We start from the raw sequence: 22,479 nt of genomic DNA, 5'->3' as shown, positions 1-22,479 counted from the left end.
ATGTTTATCTAATCCTGCCAGTCACGATGCATGAATAAGCATGCATAAATGGCTGCATAACTCACTCCAGTGACAATTCTTCAGGCATCCCTTCACCACGCCATCTCCACCTTTGTGTCAGTTTTATTACTGATTCATGTTTAAGTACAGGGGAGTTAGAGCTTGAGTCCTCAATCATAAACAGCAATCAATTTCAAAAAATCAAATATAGCTTCGAATATATACTTTATCACAAAATAATTATATGAACATTTCGCATACATTAATAATGTTACAAAAGATTTTTATTTCAACCTGTTCTTTTGAACTTTTTATTCATCAAACAATCCCGAAAAAAGTATCAAGATTTTCACAAAGATATTAAGCAGTACAACTGTTTTCAACATTTATAAAAATAAGAAATGTTTCTTGAGCACCCAATCAGCATATTAGAATATATTACATTGATATTAAAATAATATCTTTTGATCTAATGAATGCAGCCTTGGTGAATTTTTAAAAACTGAATGGCAGTATATGTATTTCTTATTATAACTAACATTTTCTTAATTCATAAAAATATAATAGGCTAATAATTAAAAATAATTGTTTTTTTTATTTTGAATATTTGCTGGAAAATATACAGATAATAGGCAAAATAATATAGAGACAACAAAACAAAACTTAAAATTTCAGATTTTAAAGCTTAATGTCATGTTTTTTTTAAGATGTCAGGTTTTTTATTTTTAGAAGAACTGGTGTAGCATCATTTCGAACAAAATCTGGGCCAAAACTAAGTTTGTTTATAGTTTTTTTCAGGAGTTCAAAACAGCTTGCCAAAGCGAACTTTCCATAGCTACCATTGGTCACTAAAAGTATACTGCTGCTCAGGTATTTCAAACTTCTTTTGAAACAAAAAGAACTTCGTCATTAGTATATCGGGGCCTTAACCTTTTGACCATCAAGCTCTAGTGCTTCAGCGGGACACAGCCCCTATTATAAAAGCCCAGCGGGTGGCCTGCATGATGTCTGGGAACAGCTGAGGGCTCAAGCACCATGGGAGTGGCAGTTGTCTGGGGCGGGGGTTATCCTAACATGTGGCAACCTAATAAAGAATACTGTCCGGAAAGAAAAATACAGTTGCTTATTTCTGTAAGGTAGCAGATCTGAAAGCAAAGCCAGAGAATCAGCAAATTCAAGAGTTGTTGACATGCCATGATATGACATGCATTTGGCAGAATAGTGAAATAGAGATTTAAGGGACTGACGCAATGCAAATGATGAATGAGAATACAATTTAGAACTCAGGTTGAAACAAGTAAACAAGTATACTGTGATCTATTGTCTGTCTGCAAAGTGCAAAGATGCCATGTAAGGAGCTGCAGATGAAACATTACAGCTCTCAACATCTTAATGTGAGGAAATGTCCTGCAGCCAGCAGCTCTACACACCCTGCCTTGCTCTTTATGGAGTGTAATGTGAGAAAACACAAGTCCATCAGAGAAAGAGCGGTGGACGGCTCCAGGTGGGGAAGCTTTTTGCTCTGAATAGAATTGTGCTTGCTTTAATAGTCTCTTTAAAATTCATCACTTAATCTTATAGCTACAGTATAGTATGCGATTAAAGAATAAGCACTCATAAATATTAAATAGTCAATCATTAATTTCCATAAATCATTGTTGTGATATTTTCTACTCTTATGATTATGTTCTAGAAACAGCCTCAGGTGAACATAAACTCTGACTAAAAATATCCAAAGACTCATGATTGTTTTTGTTGTACAAGCATTTGAGACTCTTTCCCTTCTCTTCTCTTTTCTTGAGTAATTCCCATCAGCCACTATGTAAGCCTCATGGTGGTCTGTGCAGGGCTGTGCACAGACATGAAAACACAAAGTCCATCAGAGAAAGAGCGTGGACGGCTCCAGGTGGGGAAGCTTTTTGCTCTGAATAGAATTGTGCTTGCTTTAATAGTCTCTTTAAAATTCATCACTTAATCTTATAGCTACAGTATAGTATGCGATTAAAGAATTAGCACTCATAAATATTAAATAGTCAATCATTAATTTCCATAAATCATTGTTGTGATATTTTCTACTCTTATGATTATGTTCTAGAAACAGCCTCAGGTGAACATAAACTCTGACTAAAAATATCCAAAGACTCATGATTGTTTTTGTTGTACAAGCATTTGAGACTCTTTCCCTTCTCTTCTCTTTTCTTGAGTAATTCCCATCAGCCACTATGTAAGCCTCATGGTGGTCTGTGCAGGGCTGTGCACAGACATTTTGAGGGGCAGTGGCCCAAACCAAAAAAGGGGCACTAGGGAGGTGGGTGCTTGTTAATACACATGATCCAGTTGTTACAAATATACAATTAAAAGAGAAGACAGCACACTCTGTAATAATTTCAGACTTATTGCAGATGTTTTGATAAGAGTGGGCTATTCCCTCTCTCTCTCTGAGCCGGATTCTGCCTCATCTTCAATGGAAGTAGGGGAGAGTGGGGTAAGTTGAGCCAGTGGGTAAGTTGACCCACCCCCTGTATCTTGGCAACTGTACACTTTTACTGTCATGTGACCATTAGGGTTGTGACGGTGAGGAAATTTTCCCACCGATTAATCGGCGTGTGACAACACCGGTATCACCACGGGGGCGGGGCGTTCCCTCTTTTCCTAGCTTTCCTTCGCTTTTAAATAGCTTGTAAAAGCGGCGTGCGCATTTTACTTTCACTTTGAAATAGTGGCAATTCAGCGTAAAGCAATTGTTCGTTTTAATTTTCCCTCTTTTCCTCGCTTTCCGTCGCTTTTAAATAGCTTAAAAACGCCGTGCGCATTTTACTTTCACTTTTGAATTGGCGGCAGTTAGGCGTCAATTGCTTGAATGCAGCAACAAAATACAATGTCAAACTCACTTTAGCCTATATATAAAACATAGAACTTTTATTAACAGAACAAATACAAATACACCATGCTATAGGGGAGGCTATGCCTAATATAAAATAACAAATAACTTACATAAAGTTTAAATAGGTATACAAAACTGGAAATAGGCTAAGTAAACATGTATAATATATAACCAAATAAATAAGAAACGTAGAACATTTATTAGCAAAACGAGTAAGAAAGCTTGGAGGCACGGCATACACCTTGATGTCAAATAAAATAAATAAATGACACAAAGTTTAAATAAAGTAAAAATCTGCAAATAATGTGGAACCAATTAAATAAGAAACGAATGTTTTAAAAAAAACTTCCAAAATCACCTTAGATAAACGGCAAAAGTCAGCAGGCTTTTCAAAATCCAAAATATTGCCAAACAGGCGCTTTTACATTTCATTTCGAAACTAAATCATACGTGATCGTCTTGTCTCTCTCACCTCACTCTTCTTGTCAGTCAGCTCGACTCGTGCACTCTCCTCACTGGAGAAATGAAATCTGATCTGTGATGCGACTGTCGTTCGGCACGCTACATTGAGCAGCCGCGTTCAGTTTTTATTTGTAGTGTCTGTTCTTTTACTGCACTAAATTATTTTTATTTCTATAAAAAATCTAAATGACGGTGGGGGTCGGTGCCGCGGTGGGCAAGTGACGTAACCGGTGGTGCGGCTTAACACCGTCAATCGCGGCAAGCCTAGTGACCATGTATTCTGGAATCACTCATCATTTCTGGCAGACTGTGAAAAGGAGAAACACATGGGGGGAATGGAAGGCACCCATTTACTTTAAAAGCTTGTTAAAGTAAAATTTTAGCATACAGTGCACAGCATAAATGAGTACACCCCCTCTGAATAATTATAAAAGATGTATTTTCTTAATGATCACTAATATAATTCATGGAAAGATGGCAAAATTGAAACATATTAAGCATATACTTAATAAAAACAACAAAATATATGCCAATATTTTCTGTAAGATAAGTCAATTAGCCAATTTTGTTTAAATGAAGGATTGCAGAAATGAGTACAGCCTAGATTTAATTCAGAAAATGTATAATATTCTAGTACTTAGTATGTCCTCCAGAACTTAAAGTATACTGCTCTGACCCTTCTTGGCACTGAGTGTACAAGTTCATGACAAATTTTCACATCTGTCCTGTTTAACTCCTGGAGGACGACCTCCTTAAATGCTCTGATCTTTAATGGGGTTTTGCTCAGCTCGTCTCTACAGAATCTCTCACAGCAGCTCAAGGGTGTTAAGATTGAGCGAAATACATGTCCAATGAAGGATTTTCACCTTGGGAAAACGAATATCTTCATTGTCATGCTGAAAAAATGCCCAATAAGGCAGGCAATACAGGGAATGAGGGGAGGGTAGCATCTTCTGTTTCAAGTTTTTGTATGACAACAACCATGCATGTCACTTCTGCAGGCTGCGTCATACTCTGTGAGACAATGTGTCACTCTTTTCGTAGCTTTTGCCGGCTCTGAGACACTTCTTGCAAAAATTCACTCATCACTAAATGAAAACTTAAAGTGAAGACCTGATTATTTCAGGAGCCTTATCACAAGTCCATTGTTTTTGAATGTCGGTGCTACTTCTGCTATATTTTCACACTTAAAACAATAATTTGGTATTCCTCTTGTACCATTGGTTGTTACATCAAAGCAAATTTATCCAGGTCTAAAAATATTTATGATACATATAGGTGATTTAGCAACATATAAAACCATGCAAATCATTTAGCTAAATATCAGCCTAAACTGGTAAGCAACAGTAGCTATTTTTTTCCCCAAAATGGCAGCTATGGGGCAAAGTGAGCCAAATGTTGTGGAGTAAATTGAGTCAGCATTTTCACTTAACCCACCATAAGGCACTGTAGTTAAGTTAAATCTGAATTATAAACTGGTGTTTTAATGTGATATTACTGGTTTAGTTTATCATATATACATATTATTTGTAGTTTATTTGATAGAGACAGTGTACAAGTGCACCAAATCCTTCTCGGATAAGAATTAGAAAATGCTTTTCATCACATTATAATCAGATACAGTATATCTTTCCACCTGTAGTCACTAATGGCCAACAAACACTCTGTTTAGTCTGTTTTTAGGAAGGCTACAACTTTGGTGTTCAACATATTGTTTCAGAAATGCAAACAATTAAATACTGAAATTTAAACTTAATTTGGTTGGTTTTATGTTGTTAAAGTTAACTTTATGAAAAGAAATATGACTGAGATTTGGCCAGATGGTCATTTTACACCCAGACGGTACATCTTACCCACTGACTCGACTTGGGTCAACTTACCCCTAACCCGGGGCAAACTGAGCCATGAGAACCCTTTTTTATAAGAAGCCATATTTTTAGAACCCTTTGTCATAGATAAATTCTGATCATTTAAAATTATAGGAATACTTTCATTCGGATAGAATAGGATATGATAGGATAGATCCTTTATTTGTATTTCTGCGTCATTTTCCCTTGAGGACCACAAGTAAAAAATTGCTAATCTTAGCCCACTCTCTCCTATAAGTATTAGACATTTATTTTAATATTTTACAGCATTAATCTATATTATACACAAATAAACAACTCATTTAGAACATTTATATTATTTTTTAACTATTTATAGGCCTACTATTAATATGGTTTTAATAAAATATGATGTGTTATAGATTACTAGTGTAGAACTTTAAGGATTTAGCTTTTATTTCAGCTTTTAGGGAATCGATTCTTGTTCGTGTAGGGAAAAGATTCGATGTTGATTTCTTCAAGTTGATTTGATTCAAAATTTAGAGCTTATACTTTTATCGAATGGTTCGTCCAGCGAGCGTTAAAATCAGTATATCTTACCAATTCTGTTCATATTACATCGTTGCCAACGACAACACAAACAAAATGGCAATCTTATTAATTTTGAGCAGGGTAACAAAGGATCTGGGCAGAGTTTAGACTTTAAAATTACATGACACAACACACACACACACACACACACACATACTAGGGATGGGTGATATTTTATTGTTTGCGATATACCGGTAAAAATTCTCCCCACGATAAGGATTAGTCTAGGGATGGGTGATATTTTATTGTTTGCGATATACCGGTAAAAATTCTTCCCACGATAAGGATTAGTCCTCCCGCGATAATAACGATAAAGTCTAGTTGTTGACATATTTCTGTGTGCAACAGTGCCGAGCAACATCGCGGAAGGCGGACGTGAAATTGAAGAGGAGTAGCCTATATCGCTAAATGAGGAGCTCAAGCTCTTTTTACAATCTGTAACTGGTTTGGTTAGGGCTGTACAGTGCACAAAAAATCGGTCTGAATAAATGAACTACAGTAGCATGTGTGCGATACAGTTTTGCATGCGTATGAACCTGTTTACAAACCTGTTGTCCAACAAAGATATCATTTACTGACATGCTTTTTCTCCAAATTAACTTAATAACATAGTCGAGTGTTTGAAATACTTCTTTTTGTGACCAGACATGGTTTCATATTACAGAATGATAGTATTATATACAGTGATAAAGGCCATGTCAATTAACATTGCATTATAAATATACTTTCCTTATAAAAATACCCAAGATTGAAGAACACAGATAAACCATATATTTTGTGCAATCGGATGTTTATTTTCCTCAAGTTTTATCAGTTAAAATGTCTCTGTCTCCGTTGTGCATTTTATTCAGCGATAACTGGATACCTTCCTGGAGCATTGTCAGTAGTATTACTTCTCCTATGGATATGTGGAGTTTCTGTGCAAGAGTATGTCTTTACATTACGTGTGTACTCATTAATGATCACCCTAATGATAAACACCCTATTTTGGGTAAAAATAGGAAAGATAATACTTTTCTCTAAAGAAACAGGATTCTCTGAATTATCGCCATTGATATCATTATCGTAATAAATACCAGAAATATCGTGATATATTTTTAAGCCCATATCGCCCATCCCTAACACATACACACAAAAGGTTCAGGCAATGAGTTGCTGCGTTTGCATGAAGTTCCTAAAGTTCTAATACTCGTTTTCTACGAGTTCTTTAAATTCAACCTGAGAAAACTCATAAAAGCAGAGACTTGGCTTATCTTTACTGCTTAAAATCAATTTAGCGCCAGTTCAGCAAGAAATGGTGATTTGTTTGTTACTTGCATTCAGTGAGACAGGTGACAACAGGCTTCCTGGATGGCTGCTTGAGGGAATCCCGGGGCTGCGGATTGGCTGCTGATGCGGTCGATGTCTGACGTATTTCTGGGGATGCCCTCTGGCGATTGGTTGGTTTCCTTGTGACGTGACGACACGCTGGAAGTTTTTCTCAGATTCTGTTTGCAAAAACTAAGCTTTGAAGATTTCTGCAGTTTTTTAAGCCCATATCGCCCATCCCTAACACATACACACAAAAGGTTCAGGCAATGAGTTGCTGCGTTTGCATGAAGTTCCTAAAGTTCTAATACTCGTTTTCTACGAGTTCTTTAAATTCAACCTGAGAAAACTCATAAAAGCAGAGACTTGGCTTATCTTTACTGCTTAAAATCAATTTAGCGCCAGTTCAGCAAGAAATGGTGATTTGTTTGTTACTTGCATTCAGTGAGACAGGTGACAACAGGCTTCCTGGATGGCTGCTTGAGGGAATCCCGGGGCTGCGGATTGGCTGCTGATGCGGTCGATGTCTGACGTATTTCTGGGGATGCCCTCTGGCGATTGGTTGGTTTCCTTGTGACGTGACGACACGCTGGAAGTTTTTCTCAGATTCTGTTTGCAAAAACTAAGCTTTGAAGATTTCTGCAGTCGTGAAGTTTGACGAAGTTTTGGAGTTCTGGAGGATCACTAGCCTGATGTTACGGCTGTGAGCGCTTTGTAGAGCAATCAATAAGGCAGAAGAGCCAAAGATCCAGAGAGCAAGCAGCAAGCACAAAGGCTTTGTGTCCAGTTTTAAGCAGGCTGGTTTTGGTCCATCCCATGGCGCGGTCTTACAATAGGAGGTTGTTGCAGGGCCTTAACCACGCCCCATACTGTTCCTTCATCATGCATGAATCACATGCTCCCCGTGGGGAGTATTTCTGCAAGTTTTAATAACTTCTTATAAAAGTATTATCACCAGAGAATGATGCTGAATATAATTTTTTTCATTCCCGCCAATGTTCTGCAAATAAAACAAGCTTTCACCTGATACTAAACACTGGTTATCTGCCAAAAGGAAAAGTTATAAGGCAAAGATTAAAATATCATAGGTTCCAATAACACATCAAACAGAAACCATATTATTTGGGAGTATTTTGCTGTAATACTTTGAATGATTGCCTTTTAAAATCGTCATGCAAGGTTCTGTTTCTTTTGTTGTAAGAGAAAAGAACGTGGGTCAGTTGGGTTTCAGAAGGGCGGGAAGCAGGTGGTCAAGAGTCATGTGATAGTCACGTATAGATCCAGTGTTTGCAGATCGGGAGGGTGTGATTAAATTAGCCATTTCCTGTGCATATATAATGGTTCCATGCATAAGCAATCATGGGGTATCTCTCAACTATATGTTGTGAAAGAACTCTTTAGTCCTTGATACAGTCCTCTGTTGTCTCCTGATTGGATTTGTTTTTCATCACTCTTCCGATTCTTCTGTGGAGATAACGACAAGGGTTGACAGGAAGTCGACCCAGAATATTGGCGTCATGTGATGGGGTGATTAGTTTAGACCTCATGTTGGTTGAGAGGGGGGAGATATTTAGATTCTCCTGGAATATGTCTGTGCAATAGGTGAATCCATAGTTTATTTGGGTCTGTTCTCAGACAGAGATCCTACACTAGTATCAAGACAAGTGATTATAATGGGAAGTATACTTAATAACAGGAATTAAAGTGTGACAAATAAATATTATATATGATGATTTACCTGCTGGCTTGCTGGAGCTTTGAATTCATGTTTGTAATGTTGAACTGCTCCCTTCGCTCTTTGTCTCTGTCTCTGTCTTATTTTTTGTGAAGGCATTTTTTTTTGTCTACAAAGTGTGCCAACAACAGCGAATTTTGTGTTATTTATGTTAGATCTGATCGGGTATAATAGTTTGATCAGACATTCTAATTCTAAGAACGTGGATATTTTGTTGTAATCCCTTTTAATCACTTTACCGACAGAAATACAAAAACAAAATGTGGATTGTAATGCATCTACCTGTTAATAAACGACCTTCGGGAACTGTGGTCTCCACTCCAGATAGCGGCACACCGATTGTGAGTGATGCTGCGGAGCGGCGGGAAAACACGGAGCTGGGGTGAGGGTGGGGGCTGGTGAGAGAGGCACCTCAGCCGATGAGGTCAAAGGGGCAGTGACTCTAGCCACCCCCCTGTGCACAGCCCTGGGTGTGTGGTCAGGTCAGCACTTCCCTTAAAATGCCTGCTGCTGAGTGTGAAGGGGAATGCCAACTAATCATAAGGCTCAACAATAAGGAATTTTCTGTGGTCCCAGTCCTGTTTTACACTGATAACTCAAGCAATACACTACCATTCAAAAGTTTTTTTTTTAAATATATCACAGTTTCCACAAAATTATTAAGAATAGTTTCCAACATGAAAGAAATATTTCTTGAGCACCAAATCAGCATATTAAAATGATTTCTGAAGGATAATGTGACACTGAAGACTGAGTAATGGCTGCTGGAAATAAGCTTTGCCATCACGTGAATACATTAAATTTTGGTTCCAATAACACATCAAACAGAAACCATATTATTTGGGAGTATTTTGCTGTAATACTTTGAATGATTGCCTTTTAAAATCGTCATGCAAGGTTCTGTTTCTTTTGTTGTAAGAGAAAAGAACGTGGGTCAGTTGGGTTTCAGAAGGGCGGGAAGCAGGTGGTCAAGAGTCATGTGATAGTCACGTATAGATCCAGTGTTTGCAGATCGGGAGGGTGTGATTAAATTAGCCATTTCCTGTGCATATATAATGGTTCCATGCATAAGCAATCATGGGGTATCTCTCAACTATATGTTGTGAAAGAACTCTTTAGTCCTTGATACAGTCCTCTGTTGTCTCCTGATTGGATTTGTTTTTCATCACTCTTCCGATTCTTCTGTGGAGATAACGACAAGGGTTGACAGGAAGTCGACCCAGAATATTGGCGTCATGTGATGGGGTGATTAGTTTAGACCTCATGTTGGTTGAGAGGGGGGAGATATTTAGATTCTCCTGGAATATGTCTGTGCAATAGGTGAATCCATAGTTTATTTGGGTCTGTTCTCAGACAGAGATCCTACACTAGTATCAAGACAAGTGATTATAATGGGAAGTATACTTAATAACAGGAATTAAAGTGTGACAAATAAATATTATATATGATGATTTACCTGCTGGCTTGCTGGAGCTTTGAATTCATGTTTGTAATGTTGAACTGCTCCCTTCGCTCTTTGTCTCTGTCTCTGTCTTATTTTTTGTGAAGGCATTTTTTTTTGTCTACAAAGTGTGCCAACAACAGCGAATTTTGTGTTATTTATGTTAGATCTGATCGGGTATAATAGTTTGATCAGACATTCTAATTCTAAGAACGTGGATATTTTGTTGTAATCCCTTTTAATCACTTTACCGACAGAAATACAAAAACAAAATGTGGATTGTAATGCATCTACCTGTTAATAAACGACCTTCGGGAACTGTGGTCTCCACTCCAGATAGCGGCACACCGTGAGCTTTGAATTCATGTTTGTAATGTTGAACTGCTCCCTTCGCTCTTTGTCTCTGTCTCTGTCTTCTTTTTTGTGAAGGCATTTTTTTTTGTCTACAAAGTGTGCCAACAACAGCGAATTTTGTGTTATTTATGTTAGATCTGATCGGGTATAATAGTTTGATCAGACATTCTAATTCTAAGAACGTGGATATTTTGTTGTAATCCCTTTTAATCACTTTACCGACAGAAATACAAAAACAAAATGTGGATTGTAATGCATCTACCTGTTAATAAACGACCTTCGGGAACTGTGGTCTCCACTCCAGATAGCGGCACACCGATTGTGAGTGATGCTGCGGAGCGGCGGGAAAACACGGAGCTGGGGTGAGGGTGGGGGCTGGTGAGAGAGGCACCTCAGCCGATGAGGTCAAAGGGGCAGTGACTCTAGCCACCCCCCTGTGCACAGCCCTGGGTGTGTGGTCAGGTCAGCACTTCCCTTAAAATGCCTGCTGCTGAGTGTGAAGGGGAATGCCAACTAATCATAAGGCTCAACAATAAGGAATTTTCTGTGGTCCCAGTCCTGTTTTACACTGATAACTCAAGCAATACACTACCATTCAAAAGTTTTTTTTTTAAATATATCACAGTTTCCACAAAATTATTAAGAATAGTTTCCAACATGAAAGAAATATTTCTTGAGCACCAAATCAGCATATTAAAATGATTTCTGAAGGATAATGTGACACTGAAGACTGAGTAATGGCTGCTGGAAATAAGCTTTGCCATCACGTGAATACATTAAATTTTTTTAATACATTAAAATAATAAACAGCTATTTGTTTTAATTGTAGTAATACTAATAATATTGTGAAATACAATAATACAAATAAATGCAGCCTTGGTGAGACTTCTTTCAAAAACATTTTAAAAATCTTACGATCACACACTTTTGAATGGTAGTGTATGTATTTTTTCATTAAAACAAAAATGTTGTACAGTAAAAAAATATAATAATTTGTAAAAATATTTTTACTTAAAACATTAACTGGAAATTCTACAGATTTTATGGCATGTAATGCAAAAATATTCACTGTGTTATAATATTTAAACTACCACTTACCACTATACCAATGTCAATACTTAGAATTCACAATCACTTTGAAAATCCATCACCACAGCATTAGCATTGTAGCTCATAGTCTCTGGGTGATTTGTACCACAGAACCGATGTGCTCTTCTCCACTGAAAGCCTTTTCAAGTAGACAAATTCATTTAAAGAGAGTTTTTCTGGTTGCCAGGTGGAAGCACTATGTGATCCCTATTGAAACATATATTAAGCAATCCTGCTACTGCTAGTTGTAGTAATGTGGTATTATCTCATTTAATTTTACTGTTAATAATGCTATACTGTACAGTGTAAAAATATTAATATATTTATAATTTATATATATATATATATATATATATATATATATATATATATATATATATATATATATATATACCTTAGGTCTGTCTGTGCTACAGGGCACATTGGGCAGCAAGCAAATTTCACTGATTGCGATTGGCTGCATGGGTTTCAGCTTCTTCCCATTTAACACCAGCTCACTTTAAATCCTCTGTGAATGTACTTTGCAAGGTCTTCTTTGACCTTCCTCGCCTTCGACATCCATTGGGTGGCATCCATGTCAGTGCAATTTTTGCTAGGCATTGTTCTAGTTGCCGCAGGATATGACCTGCCAGTTTGATACAATGCTCAGACACAATGGAGGAAAGTCTGTGGGTTTTAGCCCTGCGTAGAATCTCTTCATTTGTAACATGGTCATGGTATGTGACACGGAGAATGCATCTGAGACACCGCTGGTGGAATACGTCCAGCTTGTTGCCAATGCGCACCGTGTTTTTCCAGGTCTTGCAGGCATAGATTGCCATTAGTAACACAATGTACATATAGAGGGGGATCTTGAGTGATGTGTTAATGCTGGGTGTCGGTTTGCACACAACACCTTGAGTTATGATAGATGTTCTTAAATATATTGACAAACCGCTGTGGAATGCCACATGCTAGACAGATTTGCCAGAGTGAATCATGGTGGACGCTGTCGAAACCCAATGAAAATTGACCACGAGAGGATGTTGAAATTCAACACACTGTTCCATGATGTTACGCAGAGTGAAGATTTGCTCTGTGCATTACCGGCCATGCCGGAATCCTGCTTGCTCTTCTCGCAGCAGTACATCCACTGCATCTCGAAGCCTTACTAGCAGGACAGTGCAAAAGGCCTTTCCTGATACTGACAGAAGTGAAATGTCATGCCAGTTACCACAGTAAGTGATGTTTCCTTTCTTCGGCAGCTTCACAATCATGCCTTGGTGCCACTCATCTGGTACTTTTTCTTCTCTCCAGCATTTATTCATCAACTGTGTCAGTGCTTGTACCATACTTGTTCCGCTATGTTTCAGAAGCTCTGCAGGAATCTGGTTTTGACCTGTTACTTTGCCGCTCTTTAATTTTTTCAGCAACTCAACTTCATCAACTGCAATTTGATCAGTTTTCACTTGCAGTTCTGGCGGAAAGTCCCTGGGGTCAAAAACAAACGTGTTCTTTTGTTCAGGCTGATTCAAAGTCTCTCGGAAATGCTCAACCCAGCACTGGTCTTGCTCTTCTTTCGTCAGCAGTATATTTCCATAACAATATTTTCATATAATTCTTCCACACTGCGTCTTGCACTGTCTGGCCTCTCTGTTCCAGCCACAGTCTTTTGTCTCTTCTACAGTGGCTTTTAACTCATTTATCCAGTATCTGATACCTCGTTGCTTCTTCATGTCTTTTCTTCATCAGTCCTGGCTTGTTCCTTCATCTGTTTGACGTTTTTCAGTCAATTTCCAGGTGTCTTCCTGAATCCAGCATTCACATGGTGTTCCCCTTCGCATGCCTATTACCTCTTTAGTGCAGGATATCACCATGTTATTAAATGATGACCATTGATCTTCCACCGCACCATTCTCAAGATTCTGGAGTACATCAGCAAAGCACTGCTGGTACCGGTGCTTGACTTTATCATTCTTTAGCATTTCCACATTAAACAGTCGTTTTGGCTTTTTTGCTTATTGTTTCTTCAATCACTTTCCAAAGATGGTGATCTGACCCAACATCAGCATCGTGATAGACACGCGTGTCCTGCAGCGCTGATCTCCCAACGTCTAATGCAGATGAAATCAATCTCGTTGTTGGACAAACCATTTGGTGCACACCATGTCTTCTTATGAATCTGTTTGTGGGCAAAGAACGTCTTGCTGATGCATAGGCCATTTGTGTTGCAGAAGAGAAACAGATGTTTACCGTTGTTGGTAGTGCGACGACCGGTACCATATGGACCGATCACGTGTTCTAATCCCTGGGTAGGAGTTTATATGAATGCATGTCTGAGGGGAACTTACTGTCTTTAGAAAAGTTTAGATGGTATTTTTTCTTTTCATCTTGCCTCTGTGTAATGCATATTAAAGTTCATAAATGCAGCGCTGCTTTGTTTACAGCGGAAACCAAGAAACGCTTTAAGCTCCACCTGCTGGCAGAGAGTGAATCTGCATCTCGTTCAGCTCATCTGCTGTTTCTGTTTCATGCAGATATTTTTTTATGTATAGTTTCACAAATTTGAAGTCAAACCATTCAGTTTTTGCTTCAAATTTCGAAATTATACAATCTAATTTAGATTAAAAACTGTTCATGTTGCATGTATGCAGCATCTTTGTTTGGATCATGATTAAAATGCGGTGGTTGCCTCTAATTTTAAATGGAAAGAGCACAGACAAAGCCTTATTTTGTTTATATGAAGAGATTTATTTTATTTGTGTGAGTTATTTATTTGATTTGGGGTTTGTTTTAAAATTTCAATTTGGTTTTGTTATTTACATTTACATTATATTTAAATATAGTCGTTTAGCAGGCACTTTTATGCAAAGCGACTTACAAATGAGGACAATAGAAGCAATCAAAACCAACAAAAGAGCAATAATATGCTAAAGTGCTATATTAGTATATTATTATAGTGTTATATATCAATTTCACAAAGAAACGTGCATAATTGTGTCCCAAGCAATAATAAAAGGACACATTTAATTTATAATTTGTCTTAAATCTCATTTTGTTAAAAAATTTAGATTAAAAACTGTTCATGTTGCATGTATGCAGCATCTTTGTTTGGATCATGATTAAAATGCGGTGGTTGCCTCTAATTTTAAATGGAAAGAGCACAGACAAAGCCTTATTTTGTTTATATGAAGAGATTTATTTTATTTGTGTGAGTTATTTATTTGATTTGGGGTTTGTTTTAAAATTTCAATTTGGTTTTGTTATTTACATTTACATTATATTTAAATATAGTCGTTTAGCAGGCACTTTTATGCAAAGCGACTTACAAATGAGGACAATAGAAGCAATCAAAACCAACAAAAGAGCAATAATATGCTAAAGTGCTATATTAGTATATTATTATAGTGTTATATATCAATTTCACAAAGAAACGTGCATAATTGTGTCCCAAGCAATAATAAAAGGACACATTTAATTTATAATTTGTCTTAAATCTCATTTTGTTTAAAAAAAAAATAAAATTCGTGAATCGAATCGAATCGTGAGTTGAGTGAATCGTTACATCCCTATTTTCCAGTATTTATAAAAAATATTTAAAATCACTGTATATCTTTGGAATGAATGGAAGAAACATATAATACTTTTTTTTTCAAAAGCAGTGAGTATGTTGTATAGCCTTCTTTGGAATGCAAAACTAATGCAATTTTCTTTGGTATGCTCTTGCTTAACAGACAGCTACAGACATGCATTTGTGTACTTATCTTCAGTTCTTTTCAGGCTTACAGACCAAAAATTTATTTCAAGTTAGTATTAATTGTTCTAATGTTTTGCTTTTCCATAAGAATGGCTTGTTTTGCAGTATTCGTAAGGTCAAAGCTGAGCAAACATCACATTTCCTTCTTAGGTGACCTTGAAGTATTGTGATATGGCCTTTTGTGTTTCTCAATGTTCTCTGTCTTCGATTTGTCTTGTTTCTTCATATTTGAATGGCATATCTTAAGAATCCAGTTTGGGCTGTTACTTCCTGACATGTCAAAACAAAGTTTGTTTTTTCTTTTGTGAAAGGAGAGTATTAATGAAGCCTGTTTTCCAACTCTCTCCTTGCCCTGTAGTAGTTACCGTCATAGTTTCTGGATATCGTACCATCAAATACAGACAATGAGTGTATTCAAAAAAGATTTGGGAACCAAGATGAAGGGTGAGTGTGTGAGAATGGGGACACAAAGGTCCTGATTATATCACATCTTTTTGAGACTGAGGAAAAGGAGCTGAGAGCATCATCAGAAAAAAAGGTGAGATTAATGAGGAAAACAGGAAAAGGAAGTCATTATACTTAGAGAATCAACAAATGTACTTCCAGAATAACACTAGCCACAGGCCTATATCTAAACAAGTGCTAACATGCAGTTGTTTCCTTAAGGAGCTATTTCCACTTAATCCGACCCTTAAAATCACATTTATTAGTGTAGCCTATAGGTTGATTCTGTAGTATTAAATAAATGTTTTTTCTTATACAAAAATTGCTCTTGTAGGCTAGTTTGATAAATATCACAATTCATGATTGATATTTAAGCATTTTAACACAAAAGTAGAGAAAGAGGTTGGTGTGTGTACACTGAAAATACAAATGTTATCCTAAAACTATACTTCCATGTGGCAACATCTACATTTTTTATTTTATTCAAGTTAAAAAATATTATTGAACATCACTTGATTAACCTGAACACATTCGGTCACACCAACAAAATCAGTAACAGTTGCAGGTTACCATGTTACTTTATTGAGTAGAGCAAATCAAATGTACATGTTTGGACCTTCAAAAGCAAAGATGTTGCTGTGTGTTCAAAGGACACAAGTTACAGTCTCTAGAGAAGAAAAAAAAACTAGAGGAAAAATCTGCTCACACATCCCAGCACCCCTCCTCCAACTACAGCTCCGCCTGCTGTCTGAGAACATGCCACCCACCCTCCCTTTCTCTCTCTCTCTCTCTCTCTCACTGCAGCTTTTTCTCTCACCATTACTTCCATTGTGGTTCAACTCTAAACTCTGGCATCATCTGTTTGTGCTTAAAGTTTGCAGCATGTGCCCTGACTTTCCTATTCCTCTTTCACCCTTAAGGTGTGGTCACTTTAGCAAAATTTCAGCTGTCAATAGTGTGGCGATGTGTAGTGCATAGCTAACACAGAAATTAATTTCAAACCAAGCAGCTTTCTGATGGTTCGATCCGCGTGAACAGTATGAACTCTTTGGGAAATTTTGCACTCTCATCCGAAATTTCTTATGGTGTGGATTTCGGCAAATTTTGTGGACAAAAAAGTTCAACTGTCTGTTGTCAATAGTACTGTGATGTATGAAGCACAGCTCACACAGAAGTCACTTTGAAACCAAGCAGCTTTCTATTAGTCAACGTGACAAATCCATGTGGCCAACTTAAACCCATTGTGAAATTTGCTTTTGGAAATTTTCCAGTTTTGGTTGAAATTCCTGATTGTGTATATTCCCATTGAAATGACTGGATTTTTCCCCTGAAAATGTGCTGAAGGAGGTCCACACTTTTACCCCGTCCACTCCTTCACTTCCTTTTCTTACCACTTTTGTCTCATTCTTCTCGTACTCTTTTGTTCACAGTCCTGCTTTTCCCGTTGTTCTCCATCATACTTTCCTGTTTTTTTTTTTGCTAATGTCTTTTTTTTTCCATTGCTCATTTCCTCATGTGACATGCCCAGCTCTCTCTTTCTGTCTCTCACTCCCTCTTTCACTGGCCAAGACCCAGATGTCTGCTCTTCGAATTAACGGAAATAGCAGCTGCATGTGGCAACTTTCTTTGCACCCACACATGAATTCAAATACTCTATCCAAGACTCGCTTGCACTCAGACAGAGATGCAGACAGTAGAGTCAGTTCCTCGATCCAGGGGGCCAGTAAAGAGACATAGGGGTCTCTCTTCAGTGTATTGTGTCATAAGACTCTCATTCCTTACAGGAAGCACCTGGCCTAGAAATATCCTTACAATATTCTGCTTATTCACATCAGTTATTTTTAGACTACATGAAACTTGTCTCTTAACTTGTTACACTCTTCTCAGCTAGTCAATAGTAGAAGCAAAAAGAAAGTGGGTTGTTTAAAGAAAAAGTGAAAGTGTGGTAGAAGGAGAGTTGGTGTGTATTATGTAGCTGTTCAGTATGCTAGTCACATCGTAGCACTCCATTCAGGCCTGTCACACTGAAAAATGGCCTGGTGGCAGTTCCTTTAGCCCCTTACCCATCGCAATTAAGTAAATGGAATCAGGACTCGGGTCAGTCCCCTCCCACACCACCCCACACTGCATTGATTTTTTTTTTAATTCTCTTGCAAGGGAATGGGCACAGTCAGTAAATGACAGCAGGACATTTAGATGTTTTAAAAACACAATTTAATTATGCTCTGGAGAATGATATTGTGTTACCAGCAGCATTAGAGTTAGAAGTGCCCTGGGGGTGTCTTTGTGAAGGCCAGAGTATGATAGAGGGGGCTGGAAGGACAAGATGAACTGAAATTTGAAGAAGAGATGGAGAAACGAAGACTGATTTTAAACCAGTGATGCTGAACAGTTCTTTGTAGTGTACCTACAATATAAGTACAATATCATGAGCATGCAGACATTAACAATGCAGTAGTAATTATGTACTGTTAAACTTGTAGATGGTTTGATTTTGGATAGTGAAACTCAACAGGCTCTGTAGAGGTAAAAACATGTGTGCTGTAAGTAGGGCTGGGCAAAAAATAGATTTTCCGATTAATCGTCTTTTTAAATGACGTCGATTCGATATCGATTCTCAAAAGCCGCAAATCGATCTTTTCCAGTATTTATTTCAACACACATTTAAAACAAGATCTGATTAACGTGAATTTTATCATTAGTCTTCTCCACTAGATGTCACTCTTATTTACCTTGCGCGATGTTTCAACAGAAATCCTGTCATTCATTCAGCGCTTATCATGGCCATACGCGCAATTCGCAATGCTCAGGTGAAATGCTATAGTAATACTATAAATCTGCGGAAGCATTTGATATCACGCATAAAGTGCCATGATTTCCGCAATGAATGAATGGCGGATGGTGCGGCGCACTGTTTTGTTTACTACACACATACTAAAGCGTGGGTGACGCTCGCGGTGTTTTCAGCTTCTGCCATCTCACTATATGATGATATGAACATGAATGTCATCTCCAGCTGCTCTGAGAGTCACTTCACTAGCATTTTACAGTTTCACTTGAGAAAACTACCGTCATATCACATACACAGCAGCTGCAAGTTCTTCATGGCAACCCCTCAAAATAAAAGTTTAGTTTAACTTTAAGAAACTGTCTGAATATTTTACTATTTAGCAGTCTTAAGACTCAATGCTACTACTGCTAATAAATATTAATAAATCTTTATTTTTAAAGGAATAATCACATCTGTTTTCTTTTTAATTTGAACAGTAATCCTCTGTTGTGCAGCACTTTGTTTGCCAAAAAATAAAAGGGTTTAATTTTCATTTGATTAGGATAAATTAAATTAATGTTTTATGCCTTCATCTGATTACCAGAAAAATTAGGAACATTTTATAGGGCCCTACGATTGTTTAAAATACAGGCATGTGGTTCTTAATTTCTTTTTATTAATTCACCATTTGTAAACTGATGTTTACTGTTCATTTTTTAGAAATATCAATAGCATTTGTATTAAAACTATATTCACTGAATGTAATAAAAAAAATATCGAGAATCGAATCGAGAGCTTGCGAATCGTAATCGAATCGAATCTGGACATCTGAATCGATACCCAGCCCTAGCTGTATGTCCAGTATGCTCTGCATGGAGTGACTGACAAGAGAATCAGTGAATTGATTAAACCTGACAAAACAGCTTTCAGAACAGTTCACAACATTGGATTATTGTTTTGTTTTTTAATATTTTTCTGGAGAGGATAAATAATGTAGCTAATGGTGTTAATAAACAAAACAAAACATTTAAATAACAATGGGACAAAAAAATTATAAAAAATAATATACAGAAGCTAACACGCAAGAGTGAACATGTGTTGCCACAATGAAAGATACAGTTGCAGGATAATTCATGCTCACTCATTCTGCATGCTGAGTCACAGCGATTTCAGTGTGTGTATGGCTGATTGTTTCAGAGAGTGTGAGTTTCTGTTCTTTTTCTCACTCTGTTCGCTGCCATTTGAACATCCACACAAACTGCTGCTGCACCCTAAGGCCTAGGTTTGCTATTGTTGAGTTTTCTTTTCTTCTTTCTTTTTCTTTCTTTCTCTAAGAAAAAACTGGAGTATTTAACTCGTTTTTTTTTATTCTCTTTTTTTCCTTCTACCAGTGCACGCCATGTTACTTAAGATTCCTGATTTGCTGTTGACTTGATGCTTTTTTTATGTGAATGAGGGAATGGAAACAAAAAGTTAGGATGACTTCCAAATGTTCTCCAGTTTTCCTTCAATTTAAAGTAAAGTTACCACCCCATTAAAGTGAGCACATAGTGCCTTCTGCTGGTCACGAGGAAGTACTGCACCCTCTGTATATTTAAAAAGCGTTTAGACTGGATGACTCCTCAAATATAGTTTGGTTGTTCAGTGTAATTAAGCACCTCTTTATAGCTCACTCTTTGATCCTAGTTTTGTTTAGGGATCTTGGATTCTCCTTTATGATAACACACATCATGCTTTCTTTCTTGTAGGTGTGTACATCTTGATTGCTGTTGGTGCTGTGATGATGTTTGTTGGATTCCTTGGTTGCTATGGAGCCATACAGGAATCCCAGTGTCTTCTCGGAACAGTGAGTAACAAATCCTCAACTCACATGATGCCAAACAATAACCAGAAGTATATTTTAATGGACTGACTGTAAAACCCCACTGTAAAAAATTACAAACGGTTCAAACAGTTTATATGGCTTTTTTGGTTGATTTCATTGAATTATTTGAGGTATTCACTGAACTTGTTAAGGTGCCATGACTTGATTTTATGTCGTTATTTTTACACTACAGTTCAAAGGTTTGAGGTCAGTAAGAAAAGAAATGTTTTAACTTTTTAAAGAAATTACAGTTTCCACCAAAATATTAAACACTACCATTTCTAAGCATTTAAATAATAAGAAATGTTTCTTGAGCTTATTTATTGTTTTTGTCACTGTTACTGACATTGGCAATTCATACATATTGGTGAATATTTGAGTGAATTTTAATTTCAGTTACACAGAAACATAATCCACATTATTGTTAATTACAAATTCAGTGACAGACTCATGACTATATACAGTACACATCCCTTTTCTTTCTCCCCCACAGTTCTTTGCCTGCCTGGTCATTCTGTTTGCCTGTGAGGTTGCTGCTGGAATCTGGGGATTCATGCACAAAGACAAGGTCAGTTTCTCTGACGCACGTGCATACACATTGTCAAGCTGACACATACACATCTGTTTACATATTTGTAATTATTCTTGATTTTTTCAGATCTCCAAAGAGCTGATCACTTTCTATGACTCTGTGTATGACAAAGGCTTTTCAATTACAAACAGTGAGCAACAGCAGGCTGCCGCTACTGTCTTGAAGGTCTTTCATGAGACTGTAAGTAGTCCTCACATTCTGAGGATCACAACATTAATCAAGCTAACACAAACTCCTCTCAAACCAAATAATAGTCCAGATGTTGTAAAGACATATTTCTAATCACTGTCATCTCTGGTTTTCAGCTTCACTGCTGTGGCAAAGGAGGCATTTTGTCAGTTGCTGAAATGTGGATCTCAAACACCTGTCCTAAAGACATGACAATTCCTGAAGTAATAAGTCTCCCCTCAGTAAACCCTCATACTGAAGAATTCTCATCCAAATCATCCCACATAGCATGACAATAACCCGTTTCTCCATTTTTCAGAGCTGTCACTCCAAGATCAACGAGCTTTTCTCTGAGAAGATCTATTTGATTGGCATTGCTGCCTTGGTTGTTGCTGTCATCATGGTGAGTCTGAGTGTGTTTGTATAGAGGCCTGTGTGTTACTGTAAGTTATATTCTATTAGCGTCTGACATTGCTTGCATCACATTTTACCCTTATTTTACTCTTTTTTTTTTCTAGATCTTCGAGATGATCTTCAGCATGGTGCTTTGCTGCGGCATCAGGAACAGCCCTGTTTACTGAAACAGAGGGGCAAGATAATTAACCTTTAAAACATCAGCCAAAAAAAAAGATTTTGTTTTATATCTACCATTGTTTCTTAATGTAGTCAACCTATCCAGTTCCCGAAGTCTCAGAACAATTTGTGTGCATTTTTTGTTCAAATGTTGCCGTGGAACCACCAACAACTAGTCTGCTATTGTTCACGCTGTAGTTGGTAAAGACCAGTTGAGATCTGTAGACTTAGGCCCAATCCCAATTCTACCCCTTAGCCCTTCCCCTTTCCCCTACCCCTCCGTTTCGCGCGTTCACCTGAAGGGGTACGGGTGTCTCAATTCTCTTTTGGTTGGAGGGGTAGGGGTAAGGGGAAGGGCCAGACAGCCCTTCAAACGAAGATTTTTCGGGACCACACTTCAAACGAAGGGGTATGAATTATCTCAGCGTAAACCGGCTTCAGGGGCAACAAAGACACATAAATGTAAGCATTTTTGGCACTAATAAAGATTTTAACAAAAAGTAATCATTTGTTTTATGTTACATTCATCGTGAGTTCATATTTACGGTCATGTTACTCAAAGAAATGTTTGCAAAAAATCGCTAATATTTGCTAACTAACTAACATCATATCATTACAGACTGCACGATAGTGCCACAACAT

At 37.4% G+C, this 22,479-nt stretch overlaps 1 protein-coding gene across 1 annotated transcript in view; it reads left to right on the top strand.

Annotated features, from left to right (window-relative positions):
• cd81a (CD81 molecule a) overlaps positions 1-22,128 on the top strand; it is a 34,789-nt gene extending 12,661 nt beyond the window's left edge. The window contains exons 3-8 of the mRNA XM_016235174.1: positions 20,389-20,486; positions 20,998-21,072; positions 21,163-21,276; positions 21,402-21,488; positions 21,584-21,667; positions 21,783-22,128. Coding sequence (XP_016090660.1) covers positions 20,389-20,486; positions 20,998-21,072; positions 21,163-21,276; positions 21,402-21,488; positions 21,584-21,667; positions 21,783-21,845 — 521 coding nt within the window. The 3' untranslated portion in view covers positions 21,846-22,128. The remainder of the gene's footprint in view (positions 1-20,388; positions 20,487-20,997; positions 21,073-21,162; positions 21,277-21,401; positions 21,489-21,583; positions 21,668-21,782) is intronic.
• Positions 22,129-22,479: the final 351 nt, after the last annotated feature.

Source organism: Sinocyclocheilus grahami, unplaced genomic scaffold (genome assembly GCF_001515645.1).
Source record: "Sinocyclocheilus grahami isolate Dianchi unplaced genomic scaffold, SAMN03320097.WGS_v1.1 scaffold464.1, whole genome shotgun sequence".
In the NCBI taxonomy this organism is placed as follows: Eukaryota; Metazoa; Chordata; class Actinopteri; order Cypriniformes; family Cyprinidae; genus Sinocyclocheilus; species Sinocyclocheilus grahami.
The sequence above is the reverse complement of the archived record's forward strand: the minus strand, read 5'-3'. Positions and strand labels throughout refer to the sequence as shown.